We start from the raw sequence: 17,959 nt of genomic DNA, 5'->3' as shown, positions 1-17,959 counted from the left end.
GTTATCAAATCAAAATAATAAAATATAACTACCCCACCTTTAAACATTTTCTCAACAGCTACGTTTACCTTTATCGAGGCTTTTGAAATCTAGTTACATGTAGTAAAATAAATGTTTATCAATACGATCCTCTGAAATGTGATAGTTTTAGGGTTCATTAAAAATGATTTCTCTTTAATTACAGCCTAAGATGTAAATCAAAGTTTTGTTTTTGTTTTGTTTTTTTTTTTGTGCGATCGCGATGCAGAATAAATACGTCCGTGCCAACTTGTTTGTTGGAGTTAATGGTGGCCCAATATGAGTGTAGAAAAAGATTAGAAAGTGCCGCCCATTAAGATGCCACCTGAAAAGATCAGCAAGTGGCCATCGGGATGTGGCTTCTGTCTATTAAACACTAACCCACCAAACTGTAACAATATATTGTTAATCGAAAAATTCATTAAAGTATTTATTTAATCATAGGTATATTTGTTGTCGGTTTCAAAAAAATTTTTTTCATGATGTTAAATTCCTTGCTGTCTTTGACAAGGTACGTATACCTACTGTTCTTGTCCAACGTAAATCAGTGCCGAATCATTTTAACAGTTGTTAATTTGGAAGTAAGCAGTTTAGTCCTCCTGTTTTAGTGCTTTGGTATTTTTGTCAATATTAAGAGAGAATCGGGTACTGCATTTAGTTAAACAATCAATGGAATGCTCCTTATATGGACATTTACATGTATCATTTATTAGTATTCAGTACAAGGAAAACAGTTCTCAACCTTCATCTTTCGTGAAAACACGAAAAAAAGATATCACGACTATATATATTTATAACTATATATGATGATGTATTATATTGTTTTATTTGTTTCATTGTCTTGTGATCTTATTTCCAGTCCTTTATCCAACTATTTAAGTAGTGATTTTGACAGAACTATGAAGTCATTTGTTACTTTATCTAGTTAGAAAACAACATTGTTGATAGGATCTCAGTAAGGTTATAAAGTCTTTGATAAATGGTTTTGCATAAGGACACATTGACTTTTACCGAATCATGACTCTTTTTTTAAATCTTGGACATAATTGTTAAAAAAATCAGAAATAATGTCGATTTCCTTCATCTCTTAACGTGTAAATTTTAGAATAAATGTACCATTTAGAGGATCTTATCGGTGCTCCGTATTCCATGCATGTCGACGTTTGGTGTACTTTTGTCTACCTTTTTTCTGGCAGTTATGTATTGGCAAATAAATACATTTCTTTTTTCTATTTTTAAATGAATTACATTAACTTCAAACAATTAGATGATATATCTTTATTATTGAATTAAAATGTTAAGATACCCGTTTTGTAAACAAAATATTCTTGTACATTGACATTGTCAACCTTCATAAAAAACTCAAATGAACTATTCCATTACATACTTATTGTTCATAACTCAAGTTATGAACAATATATTTGATGTAAATAAAAATTTTAGGAAGATATTAGGGATTGGGAAAAACACCCAATTTGAGATTTATTCACAAAATTAAGCACTTGACAGTACATACGCTCTAACATTTTCTTTTAACTTGTCAATAAGCTGAATCTTGCTAACAAACACATATATACAAGTTCGAACTTTATAGACGAGATCTCAGAAACAATAAAATTACTTAATTTACAATTACACAATTACACGCAGGTAACATCCTGTATTTTCTTTCTCTTCTCTCAGCTACCCCTGTAATGTGTTTTTGGTGCTTACATAATTAATGTCATATTTAAGGTAAATATAAAAATAAAACACTACTTAGTTTCATCATTTTGATTAATACATGCAACAAAAACAAACAAAACAAAACAAAAACAAAAAACAAAACAAAAAAAAAAAAACTACTTTATACATTCAAAGAAATAATAACTTTTTTCAAAACAATAATTACTGTACAGTATGTACACAATGTACACAAGTGCTTATAGAACGATAAACAAAAACAAAAACAAGCAAACAAAAGGAAGAAAACGGTGTTTTTATATACAATGTGTTCCCAATCAAACATAAAAGGGTTAAAAAGGATGTTTACGGGGATTTCATCTGTAAATGAACAAGACAGATGGGCTTCATAAATTTCAGTGAGTTTACGAATTCATAAATCGATTTATTCCTTCAAAACGACTTTTATTCTTTAAAATATGACACTCTCTAAAACATTTTCTGAAATTCATGATGTCACTACTTTGCCGATTACGTTTGGACTGACTATGTTGATTCTTAAACGTTTAACCAGTTTGTTAAATCTTATATTGTTGTCAGAGGATTCAATTAATAAAAACAAACGTTTTCTGCTGCTCATTGTGTCACCGTTGGTTTTCTTTCTTTCTTGTTTATGTGTGTGGGTTTTTTAATTTTTCAACTTGGAGTACATTCCCACAATCCTGAGTAAATTCTACATCTTTGTAGCTTAGTTTTTAATTTCAACTGAAAGTTCGTATGTTTGATCAAAGACTATGATATGTCTTTGATATGACTACAAGAGAAAATATTTCAGCTTTAAATATACTCTATATGTAAAATTGCTCGTAAGTAGTAACTGTCAGTAGACTGACTTAAATTGTTTCATCACCGACTGCTTACCGAGTAAGATCCTACATAATGACGTATGCTATGCCATGCTTTGCTGCTTGTTCATATGTAAAACAGAAAAAGTACATCAACGCCACAATTTATATACGTCTGAACAGTTCATTAAAAACGTCATAAAACACTGGCATCCTTATTTCTTTTGAGCCCTATATTGTCATTGTCACAGATTAATATATTATACAGTTTTGTTATTAACTAAATAATCGTTTAGTAATCTCAAAGTTCTTCTTGGTTTCAACACTGTTGGCCATAGGGAAGTGAAGCCCTTACCAGCTTAAGTCCAAAAAATGTTCTCTTGCTATCCTGTATAAACTTAATATTACCGATTGACAGCCGTGACGCCAGACGAACCATAATGGTATCATTGCATTCTAAATCAAACATTCCTCTCTGATCCAAGGTATCGACAGGGGCTGTGGTGTCTCCGTTTGAAAGCACGTACTTCTGTCCTCTGAAATATTTCAAGTTACTTCCAATTATTCCAATTAAATTTCGTTTATTAAAATAAGTATGTATATATGAAATTAATTTCGTACAAACCTTTCATCTTGTGTACGGAACGAGGCTGCAAGCACAGTAACTGATGGACTTCTGTTTTGAAAAAATCTGACTTTTATTATTTCATAACCAAACCAGGGAGGGTTTCTGAAATTGAAATAAATATGTAAGTGAATCAAACATGGGAACAAAGGAGTATATTTGATTTATAAATAGCAAAAGGAATGGAATATCGCGCTATTTTGCACAGTACGATAATAAATATGTTGCGTGGAATGATATCTAGCGAGATTACCTATGATGCATTTCGTTGAAGCTGAGCGTGCCCTGTTTTTATGGCGGACGATTTCCATCGCTTCAACTTTTAATCACGATGAATGTAGGTATTCTGACTTATACGGTTTAAAAAACAAATTAAAAAATGCCTCTAGACTTTTTCAATGTTTTTTTGTTTTGATCAATACCTAGATATTCGATACTTTAATCTCTTATCAAATTATCAACCTGGTCCCATCTTCGAAGGCGTACTTACCTCCTCATTAAAAGTTCAAACTCCTTTTTCAAAACCCGATCAATCGTCATACAATTTGTTAAAAATTGATCGGAAATAGAACGAGGGTGTTTACAAGCAGTTTTATGGTTGTAGCTTTCCCTGCATTTGTGATATTAACGTTTTTATATGCTTTGGTTTTGAGCCCGCCTTCATTTAAAATTTAAACTCCTTCTTCAAAACCCGATCTGTCACCATAAAATTCATTTCATATTGATCCAAAATGGTCCAAGGGTGTATATAAGAAATTTTTCAGCTGTAGCCGCCCATTCTTGCGCCATATCAACGTTTTTATTTGACCAACTATTGATACAAAAAATGGGGGCCGGAGTCTAGCACTGGAGGAAGGCATTTTCTCATATAGGAAAGTCTAACCTCTTCTTCAAAACCCAAACGATCATCATAAAATTTGTTTTAAATAGATTAAAATTGTCTGACAGCATGTATAATGATGTTTATAGCTGTAGCTTCCCCTGCTTTTGTGATATCAATGTTTTATATGACCTTATTTTGACTGCATGGGCGGCAAGTAGCTGTGGCTAGTATACTGAAATCTATCCACGCGAGATATTGCGATGAATTACGAGACGGTAATCCTTCTATATTTATATTCTATATTCTATAATTATGAATATTTCACTATACTAAGTGAAAGAGTATGTGCTTACTTATGCAAACAAAACGTTTTCATTGCTGTTGATATAAGCATCGTATGTAAACTTTAGTACAAAATAGAACTAAATAGTGTAATTCTTAATAAATTGAAAAAAAACCCTTGATTTCTCATTGCAGATATTGACCACATGTTTTAATATTCCAACCACAAAAACCTGTTGTACTGGGACATCTTTTAACAAAATATTTTATTTTCAAAAGCCTGTGGCGCATATATTCGAATCGGAAATCCAGAAAAAAACTTTTGACGTCAAAGACCAGTGGGAGCCGTTTTTAAATTTTATGTGAGACCTATTCTAATTACTATATTTGATTGCTAGACCATTCATAAAAATGGAGCTTACACATTGTCACGTTGTCTCGTGGATTAAGAATTTAAAACTAAACTGATAACAAGGATTAGTACCTAAGTCAACAAATCTCATTTTCATTATACTTACGGCAATTGGTCATCATTAGTGAGTCCAGCTACACATAGTTGAGAGTAAATATCGTAATATCCAGCCGTTAAAATTTTCACACCAACTACTTTTTCTTGTTCTCTGACATATCGAAACTGGTCGTAAGAACTTTGATCGGGTTCACCCCACACGAAGCATTGTGCATCATTGTTACATATATCTGAAATTTGTTATAACAACATTTTAATTTATTTAGAAAAATAATCTAAGAAAAATGCAAGCTGCCTCGAAGTTCCTTGAGGATTCTCCATTCAAAGTTTTTTTTATATTTTTATACATTCTGTCCTTAAGACCACTCGAACACGGGCAACGCTGGACAGTGTAACCGTTTTTTATTCAAAATAATATTGACTAATTCAACAAATTTGAAAGCTTTACAATGTCATCAGTTAAAGATTCTGGACATTTGAAATTCATTCTTCGATAAAAAAATATCCAGATTGTCTGAATCTCAGTGCGCTTTGCTTCTTGAAATAGAATTTTATCCTCAGACTAAACGCAAGCTTGTTAGCTGTTTGGGAATAATGTACGGATTCATAGACAATAACCCGATGTGGTAACTTAAAGGAGGTGACATGTAGGAATGTAATAATACACGTTCAAGTTTTCTATTTGAATGTTACAAATCAGAATATACTAGCCTGCAGACCGTGTAGAAGTGGCGTCTTCTCTTCCTTTCAAATGTACTAAAGGTAGTTGCACAAGAGCTGAAAAAATATTGTACATTTTATCATTGAGTAATTAATTGATCGATTTTGTTTTGTATTGAATTCACGCCATGTATATGTAGTTATAGTGATGCACATGATGATATTTAATTGAGGTTTTTAAAGTTCATTTGTGGTATTTTAGCTTGATTTTCTTTTATTTGTTCCCGGTTGCGTTTGTATTTTACAATTGTTTTCTTCGTTATCGCTCCTTTTTCCTATAGTCTGTGATTAGATAATTTACCGGGAACACTAGATCGCTCAGAGTCCATAATCAGTATCGAACTAAATTTTCAACTGTTTAATTATGAGATTTGATTGGAGAATTCACGACTCATTCAAGTCGAGCAAATGCATGATTTTAATTTTTCTCATATTATCATTTGAAGTATATTATGAAATGATACCCAATTGAGCACTCAGCAGCGTAAATTTCGATACCATTACTGATGAGAACCCAGTTAAAAAGTCTCATCTTGTACGTTATCGAATACATGTTCTTATTATTATACAGTTAGCTAGCAGTGTTTTATCAATTGTTCATAATGTAATAAATTTCGATAATTCACACTGTGAAATAAATTTCGGTTTACTTTTAAACGATGTCGCATCGTTTCGATTGAGCAAATACAAAATGTTGACAATACTAAATCAAATGTCATATTTGAGTGGAAAGAGATCACACAATTCCAAGCATTTTTTAATAAAAATACTATATTTTCACATCACAAATTTATCTAATACAAATATATTAACCAATTATTGTCATTAATAATAAATTGATTGACTTATTATCATTAAAGTTATATCAATGGAACAGTCCGTGCTTTGTACTAGTCGGAAACCCTGAGTCGGATTTTCATGTGACATCGCGCAGATGTAAAAGTCTTCTGTTAAGCATGTCATCGAACTCGAACACATTTTAAGTTGTCTGAAACGAACACGTTATATCCCATATACAATGTAGCTAACCGAGGAGAAGTGACTTTTAACTTAAAATCCTTTGGTATGACTCGAACGCAAGACATCCCTTACTATCCGCTAGCACGAGAACACCGGAAAGGTTTAAGATTTTATCAGCGATTATTCTCTACTGTCTTCTATCCTTTGTCTCTTTGCTTTAATTGTATTTTGATGTACATTGTATATCTTTATTAGTTAACGCCTTTTGCGAAGTTTCTGTTTAATACATGCAATGAAATTAAACGGCACGAAAATCTTTGGCAAAGTTTTATCATAAAATTTGACACAGCCAAGTTATTCCTCTTGAATTCGTCTTCCACTGTCCTTGAGGTTCCAGGAAAAAATGAATATACAATTGTTCTTTTTTATTTAAGAACAAAACGAAAAGTCGAAAATTTTGGTGCTTTCAAATTTTGTTTTACAAAGGGTTTATTCCTCGCATGCAAGAATCTAATTTGAAAAATATTTCATTCTAATAACCTACAGTCAACTTAAGACATATTCAAATTATGAAAGCAGCTAATGTGCATTATAAAATATTCTTGAATATTCTAATTACATTATTTTACGTTTTAAAGGCGAGAAAAAAAGCGCATTACATCTGCAGAGGTTATGTTCTTAAAGTAGTAATATAAAAATCTAAGTTGATATGCGGTAGTTATCAAGTAAGAGCAATCAATTTAACCAAGATTCTAGCAGAAATCAAAAGAATGTAATCCAGGGACAAAGACCAGACATGGAAAAGAGACATAAAAGAACATAAAATAACCAAATTAATATGTACAAAGTAACAACAGTAAATGAACTGCTCGGACTCCACTTAGAATTTGGAGATGGACCAGGTGTACGGGTAGGGTAGGTGTCTTCTGCTTTAAAAATTTCTAGAAACACCCGCCGAGTTGCTTATAAAAAGTCAAGTCCAGGGTAGACGGGAGAGAAAAGGATGACACATTGAACAAACCAGTTGTCAGATGAATACACCATAACGATCCACGAGTTCAGGATATCGACCATAAAATTTCTGTAGTGATGATTTCAATCTTGAAGCAACATTGGAAGAAGTCTAGCGCAATACAAAACGGCTGCGTAGTTACGGCAAACTCTGGTATAACGTATGAGTTGTGATATGAAAACTACTTACGCAGGTGCTGTAGGGACGTTGTCACAGATGAGAGGAAAGTTGACAATACGGAATGAAAAGTCATCGCGTTTGTCGTATAGTTTGGTAAATAGTTTTCCTTTGCCATCGATCTCTAAGTGAAGGTCAAAATATGAGAAAGCTGATGTAGCATTGACACACATTGACCTAATTAAACCTTTCAAAGCTCATGCTTAAAAGTTTGGTGCGGGTGCTGTAATAGTCTTTAAAAAACAAATATTTTAGAGTGTACTGATTTTAAGCCATACAACAGGAACCGAATTTTTAGAATATTTAGAACTTATTTTCCCTTTTCAACAAATTCTGTTAAATTTAAAGTATGGTTTTATTTTTTTAAATATATTTTTTGAAAAAAAAAGTATAATTTTTGGTGACAAACCTTGACGAAAGAAAAAAAATTCAAAGAAGAGAAAGACGACAGAAAATAATTTAGTAGGAGAAATGATTTTCTAAGATGGTAGAAATATTTATTTACAAAATTAATGTCACATTTTTTATAACATAGCTTTTAGATATTTCTCATGTTGTTTTAACAGCAAAATTGATTCGATGAGGAATAGGTTACATCATACATGTTAACTGATGACACTCGATGAAGAAATTAAACACATAATTTAAACTCTAAATAAAGACGGCTTACCGTGAACTTGTTGCTGTAAATTATGAAGTGCTGTCAAAAAATAAATGTTTTACATTAAAGACAGATATTATTAATATTTTTTTATAAAATAATTTTTCATACATTATAAATTCACGAAATATTTTAGTCTATTACAGAAAACTAAGTTGTATTATACTGTCGATATTGGATCCGATGATCAGTGTTAACTAAATAAAGATTAAAATCAAAGTATTTTTTCAAAGATAATTTATTGTGATTTTATATAAGAAACCGTTGCATTTTGACCTTTGTATTATGTTGGTTGATACACAATTATATTTATTAACAATACGGATTATCCGTTTTACTTTACATCAGTTCGCCTGAATATAGCTGAAATATTGCTGCTTGGAAGTTAAACAATCGACCAATCACACTTCACAACAGCTACTTGGTTTTATGATACTTTATACAAACCCTTTTGGAACAAATGGTCAGCCAATGCAACTTCATGTGACATTAATTAAATTATTTACCTCTCTGAAACCGGGTCTGTCCTGAAAGACATATTTTATCAAAAAGAACATATCACGTGGTTGATCCCACACAACCCACGAAACAAATGTCCTGTTAAGTATTCAATATTAGTATTCGCAGAGCAACCATTTTAGAGGATAGTTTTAAAGTTTTAAATATCGATCTTGGTTAATTAATAATAACTCTTAAATCACATTTCCCCATGTATATAATTGTTGTTATTAACTTTAATTACTCGTGTTTCCTGTACTCACTGTATTTTCGAGCAATTTAAAAAATCAGTTGTTGAAATTCAAGAAGAGAAACTAGGAGACTAGGGTTAGGTCCAATAATACAACAAATTATTAATTACAGTGTACATTTCTAAATCTTCAGCATTTTGAAAAAACTGAAAAAAAAACTAGTCTTATTTAATGTAATATGGTTAGTTAGAACATTATCTTAATAAAACTACATTGAAATTATAATGATTTACTTTTCAAAATATATGTCAAAATTGTTGAAAAAAGGCAATGCTGTCATTTCATACAAAATATTATCTTGGAAAACAAATATAATATGCTTTTATTCTGAAACAACATAGTACATATGCCTTTTTTACTATTGCGTCGAGTTTGTCTATCAGTTGAGATATTATGTTTTACCCATTTTCGGTGAACTAAACTAACCAGACCCCACAGAGTAATGATTACCAGTAAGATCATCTAAAATAATTCATAATGCTGAAAATACTTTTATTTTGTTTTTGGACGGATCAGTTGGTCGCCCAAAACTATCATTTGATTTTTTGAGCGTCCATCCGGTCAATATATCGGAATATTGACAGCAGATATAAATACGAGTATAAAAAGAAGTACAATTCATTTCATAACAGTTTAAAAATGTGTTGACATGTCTGGGCTTTGTTACTATCGCTTGAAAGAAGCTGTCTTTATTTACAAAAAAAACTTAAGAAAGAATTGATTCAGTGAAACTTTCTGTTAAGTTCAATAAAAGCACAATTATCACAAAATATAAAATCTTTGGGAACTTACGTCGCCTTGTTGACTGACGTCTCCTGGTGTCCAAATCACGGCGGTCCTATATAGGAAAAAACATATTCATAAATACTGCAAGATTTATATTTTTGCAAGCTTTAATTTCTTTACTACAAAGAAATGTAGATTTACTGTTTTAATTTAGATGATAAACCTTAGTTAAGACAAAAACAAATGTTTTATTTCTGGTCACCAACTCATATTTACTGAGGAAAGCGTTCCTTATAATCAGTAAAATGAGTACAGTTATGCATTTACGTAATAAAGAACTGCATGATGTTCTCGGAATTGACTTGCAGAAAAGATTTCCTTTTTCCTTTGAGTTGAGTGTTTCTTTCAAATACTATTTAAGTAATTCTCCGTCTAAGAATCGGGCAAAATGTATATAAGGTGTAGCACATGGAGGACAACACTCAGAGATTTTATTGCATTAACCAATTAATTATACCTGATAACCACCAGAAATAACCATCAAAGTGTTTGTAAAATATGCCCTTTTAAGATATTGATAAGTCAAATTTAGTTGAAATGCACTATGGAAATATGGCGGGAAAATTTTGCAGTAAAAAATATCTACGTCACAGATGCTTCAGAATAAACTTAAATAGTTTTTTGCTTGTTCTCTAGGTATACTGAATATATTTTACGCAAAAATAACTAAATTGGGGGAAATGATATGCCATCCATTGCCTGACTCTTACACAGAATTGTACTCAACATCTAAATCAATGCCTGCTATAGAAGACACGAACGAACCCAATTAAACTGTAAAGGAACTTTTCCAAAACATTGAATAAACGATTTTTTAATGGTTATAGGAAAAACAAATATTTCTAAACAGCCGTCTTTACAACCTGGAAATTTATATCAAATTAGAGATATGCAAAACAAAATTCTAAAAGTCATAGACTTAAAGCAGGAAAATTGTAAAGAGTGAATTCAATCCTGGAAGCAAATTTTGGCCCTTAACAAATGACAAATGACAAAAATGAATATTCTTTTCTTGAAACTTGATTTTACAAAAATTATGTTCCCTTTAAACCTTTATACTGTGATTATTTATTTGCACCTTGAAACCGAGATTTTACCCAGAGTTATCCCCAAAAAATTTTGAACTTTCATCGGCTTGATAAATAACCTTAAATTTTAAATCTGCCCCTGGTTCAGGGCAATGGGAAGGGATATCCTTACCTACCGTCTCCTTCGTGGGTGTAATTATATTTAGTGGAATAGAAATTATTGATTCTTATTTAGTCTCTCGAGGGAATAACAAGACGTCTCTACTCGAGATAATTAAATTTTAGATTTCAGCTCGTGGGTTATATTTAAAATTTAACTATCGAGAGTGGAGAAATCTTGTAATCCCCGAGAGCATTGGAGGATAATCTGTTTCTCCAGTGAAATTTGTAGGAAACTCGGAAATGTAAAATGGCAGGAAAACTTTCGCAGAAATTTAATCACTGCTCGGTGGTTAAAAAGTAATCACCAGCTTAGAATGGAAGAGAATTGTTTTTAAGAATTAATTTTTGAAAATGTTGTAAAATTTTTGACAGTGGTTTATATAAAAACATAAAGTATGGTCATCGTTATTTTAGTGGTTTGTTTTATTTGATTAAAATTTTATATGCTGCATTTTTAAGCAATGGGACCTTTCTGTGGCAACAGAGTTTGTACTTTGGCCGATAGTATAAACTCATTTATTCTGCATAGTACTTTCAAACATTTTAGAATTCCAAAATAAAAAAGCAATCGTCAAAATACTTAATGTAAAGTAAATAATTGACTTTATCAAAATTTCTGGAACTTTTTATCGTATTGGACAGGTTACAATAATAAAGATTTCTAAACATTTCCCTGTGGTGTTTTGAAATGGTGAACATATAAATAAGTTTGAATCTTCATATGAACATGTTCATTACTTAAACTTTTACATATGTGGCTTTACCGTTTCCACAATAAGATATGGGTTATTTTTGTCTCATTATGGTATTCATATTTGTATATTATCTTACAGATATAGGTTGAAAGACACGATGTTATCTTTTGAATTGTTTTTATTTTCATACTGTTTCTTATATTTTTCCTAAGTAAATATCATGAATTGACGCAGACCCTGTACATGTAGCTTTAATAAGACGAGTAAATATAATATAATATTATCACATAATATTACGCCCCTTCATATAATGCATATCGTAACATTGTAAGTTTGTAGATCATTTTGAAAGCTTTTTTCTCCGTGAATATCTTTAGTTAGAATTAAACTTTCAATTCAACGAAAATGGCGGGATAATTAATTTTGTATATCATTTTGTGGGGGATCATTAATTTTCAATCCATTCAAAGTCACACAACGCCCTCTCACATATAATGCCACTTCGGTGGAATCATTTCATATCTGTCAAATACAAAGCCGTGAATATGCAGTTTTTTGCAGAAAGTATCAAGGGCATGAATTCTGCCTTGCTTCGCATATATCATTATTTCGGTTTAAGTGATGTCCCTTAGTATTTATATTTTCTTTTAATATTGAAATTTGTGCTACAATTACGGGCGATTACAGGTATTAACAAAATTCGTAACAAAATATTGACGTTAATTTTAAAGACAGTTGTTACCTAGCATTATGTTATGTTACGTTTAGAAATCTAATCGACTTGTATGAATTAGAAAGTGTTTGAAAAGGATGAGTAAATTTTAGTTTTAGATATTTAATCCGAAATTTGAAATTTTGTAGCCAATAAAAAATCAAGTAAACAGCTTGCATCATTTATTTCTAAACGCAAGTGACATCAAAAATGGCATTATTAAAGTAGGCCCTTAGCTTTGTTGTTTTTAAGTAGTTTTTTTTCTGTTTTTTTTCTGTTTTTGCAGAACTCGATGTTTTAATGTTATAAATATTTTGATACTACATTAAAACATGGAAGTAGGGAATAACTACTGTTATATTTGGAGACATGGATTACAAGTTTCCTTCTACATTGTTTGAATTCATATATGAAAGAAAACCTGACATTTACAAAATATACACACCCGTTTCCTTATAAGAGTTTAACCAATTGAAATGCACTATTTGTTTAAAATCGAAAACTGGCTCATGTTGATATATGTTAATCGGTATATATTTTTCTGTTAAAATTTGCATCAAATATAGCAGATATTTCTTATTACTTAAACCAATAAATCTACACATTCAAATGTATTCTAAACAAATTTTAGAACTTTAAAAATATTCCTGAATATTTATTGTGTAATTTGCAAATCATTTATCACTTTGTTCTTGCATTGTTAATACTGCAATATTCATCAAATATATTTTGAAATCGGTATAAAAGATGTCAAATAATTAAAATGTCAAGAGGTCAAAGGCATTCTTTTTTAATAAGCCTACGTTTTTATGTTATGTGTATTGAAGGTTGTTCAATTGCCAGATTATAAGAATAACAAACATCGTGACATAAATCGGTGATATAGTAACCCAATATACTTATATATACAGTTTTTTTTTACAAAATGCATTACTCTAATATAGAACAATCTTACTTACACCAAATCGTAAAAAAGTATACTTTATCAATAAACAAATTTGATATTATGAATTCGAATAAGTCTGTGTTAAAAACACACGCCGTCGACTTAACTGCAACTAAAACGTCCTCAAATAAGTTCGGTAAATGCAGGTTTTACTGATTTCATGTATAGATGAAAGGAAGGCCGGAAGTCGTGGGCGTTAATCTTAAAAAGAGCCATCGTAACGAGATATAAAGGGGGGGGGTAGTCGGAGTAAATATATATGTTGTTTTGTATAAACCTCCTATTGTGCCCTAATGCTTAGTTCTATAACAAAAACAAAAAAACAAAAAAAACAAAAACAACAAAAAACAACAAAAAACAACCAAAAAACAAAGAAAACAAGGAAAGAATCTTGGGGGTAAGACATTATACTAAGAAGCATAGGGAGACCAAAATACAAACAGTTCGTTTTTAGAAATGCTGGAGATCTACGTTATTTCATGTTTTTATGTAGTATTGCAGATATTAATGACTCCCTGTTTCTTAGCTTTCTTTATTCCAAAACTGTATAATAAGTAAATATAGTTGTGCATTTGCACTTCTGTGATCTGAGATTCTGCATTAACGAAACTTTATATTTGTCATAATTGCGATAATACTATAACTGGAATGTTTTTTTCCTATCTATCAAATTGTTGTTAATGGATGCATTATTTTATACATATCTTAAATATTTCATAAAATTGAATTTAAATGCATTACATATAACAACGTAATGCATTCCCATTTGTAAACAGTTAAGTTCATAAAAAAGAACTCATTAAACAATGTTTAATGTTCAAATTTCAACATTGCAATGGAAATTCGTGAGTAAGGCTTGTTTGATAACTGACCATACAGATTTTGTCTTTTTAAATCATTTACAGTCTTGTTTTATTGTTATGTTTTTAACTTAACTGTTTTAATTTTTTTTAATATGTTTATGTAGTAATTAACTTTTTAAATATATACATTTTGGGGGTACTTGTTCCATTGCTTTTATGAGCAATTTTAAGTAATCACTTTTTTATATGTAGAAGTTTAACTGTATGAACAAGTTCGTAAACTTGACTGGGGTGTTATCAACAATACTCATTCTTAGCATAATTATGCTAAAATAGGTTTACTTAATTTTACGGATAGCGAAAAAACAGAGGCGGGGTAATCGATTTTTTACTCGTCCGGCGAGTGAAAAGGCTTGCTGGAGGAGGTGAGTGCTGTTAAATATGCCTACAGTCCAAGGACACACTGTATATATATTTAGTGTAAATGTTTTACGCGAAATGCCGTAACAATGAAAATTATTGGTACGACAGATGTATTCCTGCCATACCGGCCACCATTTAGGGCCTCAAATATTTTGGAACATGTAATAATTTCTTTATCGTCAAATAAACTAATTTTTCTTTTTTAACAAAAAGTAAACGGGTGTTCTTTGCATGCCACCTCCCTTCCACCTTCTAACCGTGAGTAGCAGTAAGATGTATAAATGGAAATAATAAAATATAAATTAATTACAAAAAAAACGAAACAATCATAAACACAGTAATGTTTACTAAAAACACACATTTGAATCCTTGAATTGTCTAATCAAATAAGTTCACTTACCAGTCGTTTATTAATTAATGTGTTTTGTGAATCCGGTGATTTAGATGAATTCTGTAACTCATCTAGCCTGCCTAAGATTTGTAGATAACTGTAATGCAGGTAAATGCAATAAGTAAGGACTACGAGAAGCAATATCCCAAAACAAACTTTCAACCAGTAGCGTTTGAACGATGCAGGCTTATCAAGTTTGGTAATCAGATCTATTTTGGCTTCCAGTGGTTTTGGCACAGTTGAATATTCCATTTTGGGAAAATTGTATTTTGGGATTTTCCCCTACTTCCCGAATTTCCTACATTGCAAATTTGTCAATTTTTGGTCAAGTGTAATGAATTTATTTACATAAGACAAAGCCAAAACTGTAAAAAAGTAGTATGGTCCCGGACATTCCATGCAAATGACATAGGCGGAGCCAACCATTCCAAATCGAATATAAGTGGGCTGGAAATATTGATTGCAACATATTTGTCAATATTTCAATCTCCGAATGTATGAAAGCTTACCGGTAAGCTGTCAAAGGTATAAACTGTTAACATGTGATAAGTCCTTTTTTCTTAGCCTACTATAGGTATTATGTACACAAGTAAGTGAGATCAGTATATATATATTACATTATTCATATAGCAGTTAGAAAAACACACTTACAATAGATAGGTCGGAAATGCATCCAAATGGTATCGAAGCTCTATTTCTAAATGGTATAGGCATGACTATTAAAATTAAAATACATTCAAAGTTTAGATGTCATCAAATGAAAAAAAACAACAAAAAAAACGGTTTCCTGTTACTATCTTCAACATTATCCGATCTTTACTAAAAGTCAAGTACATAGATGTGAGATGAAGATAGAAAAAAAATTTATTAAATAGATAAACATTCTAACCAAGCAACCAATCAATGGATCAATACAGAATAAAATTAATAGGTACTATCCCAAAAGCTTATAGTATAACACATGAGTATACAAATCGTAAGTAAAGTATACATAATATAAAAAAAATACTTCCCCTACCCTGATTGTGAATGACTGCTTCCGCTCAAGCCATGTATTTAAATTTTGAGTTATTTGAATTTTCCTATTGTTGATGCTTTGTTTTTATTTTTTTGCCAATATTCTGTAGGTGCGAATCTAGATTTAAAAACATTGTGAGCACAATTTACTCAGTAATACTCCCGATACCCTCCTGAAAACCATAAAGGAAGTCCCAAATTCATTCAGGTGAAAAAGCATGGCATCTTGTGATAAAAAATGTGAATGCTTCATCGGATTCAATTCAGTGGTATAGATGATTTGTGGATAGGACCCGGAGAAGTGCAAATTGACGGAAATCACAATCACTATACATATTCTACTTTGCAGGTGTATGTCAAACACAATACAGATTTAGCTCAACTGACGTGACATGCACGCTTATTTTATGCAAAATTAAAAAAAAAGATATGTACTTGTATATAGCAGCAACATTGAGCCTGACCCACCTACAAATATTGTTGTAAAATTAATATTATTTAACAATAAATCATTTTTATTATGGCGCTTGGGGTAAAATAATGCGGCATAAATGGTCAGCCCGTGTCAAGTGTAATGAATTTATTTACATAAGACAAAGCCAAAACTGTAAAAAAGTAGTATGGTCCCGGACATTCCATGCAAATGACATAGGCGGAGCCAACCATTCCAAATCGAATATAAGTGGGCTGGAAATATTGATTGCAACATATTTGTCAATATTTCAATCTCCGAATGTATGAAAGCTTACCGGTAAGCTGTCAAAGGTATAAACTGTAAACATGTGATAAGTCCTTTTTTTCTTAGCCTACTATAGGTATTATGTACACAAGTAAGTGAGATCAGTATATATATATTACATTATTCATATAGCAGTTAGAAAAACACACTTACAATAGATAGATCGGAAATGCATCCAAATGGTATCGAAGCTCTATTTCTAAATGGTATAGGCATGACTATTAAAATTAAAATACATTCAAAGTTTAGATGTCATCAAATGAAAAAAAACAACAAGAAAAAAACGGTTTCCTGTTACTATCTTCAAAATTATCCGATCTTTACTAAAAGTCAAGTACATAGATGTGAGATGAAGATAGAAAAAAATCATTAAATAGATAAACATTCTAACCAAGCAACCAATCAATGGATCAATACAGAATAAAATTAATAGGTACTATCCCAAAAGCTTATAGTATAATACAGGAGTATACAAATCTTAAGTAAAGTATACAAAATATAAAAAAAAAAATACTTCCCCTACCCTGATTGTGAATGACTGCGTCCGCTCAAGCCATGTATTTAAATTTTGAATTATTTGAATTTTCCTATTGTTGATGCTTTGCTTTTTTTGTTTTGTTTTTATTTTTTTATTTTTTTTTTTGCCAATATTCTGTAGGTGCGAATCTAGATTTAAAAACATTGTGAGCACAATTTACTCAGTAATACTCCCGATACCCTCCCGAAACCCATAAAGGAAGTCCCAAATTCATTCAGGTGAAAAAGCATGGCATCATGTGATAAAAAATGTGAATGCTACATCGGATTCAATTCAGTGGTATAGATGATTTGTGGATAGGACCCGGAGAAGTGCAAATTGACGGAAATCACAATCACTGTACATATTCTACTTTGCAGGTGTATGTCAAACACAATACAGATTTAGCTCAACTGACGTGACATGCACGCTTATTTTATGCAAAATTAAAAAAAAGATATGTACTTTTATATAGCATCAACATTGAGCCTGACCCACCTACAAATATTGTTGTAAAATTAATATTATTTAACAATAAATCATTTTTATTATGGCGCTTGGGGTAAAATAATGCGGCATAAATGGTCAGCCCGTGGTAAACAATGGTAAAATGTGTTTCCGTGATGTCTGTTAGATAAAGATATAGATATAGGACAGTAACGGTACTTTTTAAAATTTTGTCACCAATTACGGTAACATTATTTGGCTATACATTTTACGCTAGCTATGTCAGTTGA

The 17,959-nt window shown here is 31.1% G+C and overlaps 1 protein-coding gene across 7 annotated transcripts in view; it reads right to left on the bottom strand.

Annotated features, from left to right (window-relative positions):
• Window positions 1–1,281: 1,281 nt before the first annotated feature.
• The window catches only part of LOC148624856 (uncharacterized), a 21,201-nt gene continuing 4,523 nt past the window's right edge, over window positions 1,282–17,959 (bottom strand). The window contains exons 2-11 of one of the 7 annotated variants that reach the window (XM_088567858.1): window positions 16,859–16,923; window positions 15,601–15,665; window positions 14,959–15,046; window positions 9,796–9,841; window positions 8,761–8,781; window positions 8,264–8,293; window positions 5,436–5,501; window positions 4,774–4,954; window positions 3,151–3,255; window positions 1,282–3,061 (exon numbers count right to left, since the gene is read on the bottom strand). In XM_088567858.1, coding sequence (XP_088423984.1) covers window positions 2,845–3,061; window positions 3,151–3,255; window positions 4,774–4,954; window positions 5,436–5,501; window positions 8,264–8,293; window positions 8,761–8,781; window positions 9,796–9,841; window positions 14,959–15,046; window positions 15,601–15,665; window positions 16,859–16,921 — 882 coding nt within the window. In that variant the 5' untranslated portion in view covers window positions 16,922–16,923 and the 3' untranslated portion in view covers window positions 1,282–2,844. Of the gene's footprint in view, window positions 3,062–3,150; window positions 3,256–4,773; window positions 4,955–5,435; window positions 5,502–7,605; window positions 7,718–8,263; window positions 8,294–8,760; window positions 8,782–9,795; window positions 9,842–14,958; window positions 15,475–15,600; window positions 15,666–16,858; window positions 16,924–17,959 lie in introns of those variants that run through there. The other 6 variants (XM_088567859.1, XM_088567861.1, XM_088567856.1 and 3 more) reach the window with 6 other exon arrangements.

This window comes from Perna viridis, chromosome 2 (genome assembly GCF_037379345.1).
Source record: "Perna viridis isolate PV_CMFRI_1.1 ecotype Kerala chromosome 2, ASM3737934v1, whole genome shotgun sequence".
Classification (NCBI taxonomy): Eukaryota; Metazoa; Mollusca; class Bivalvia; order Mytilida; family Mytilidae; genus Perna; species Perna viridis.
This window is presented reverse-complemented; position numbering and strand designations above follow the sequence as displayed.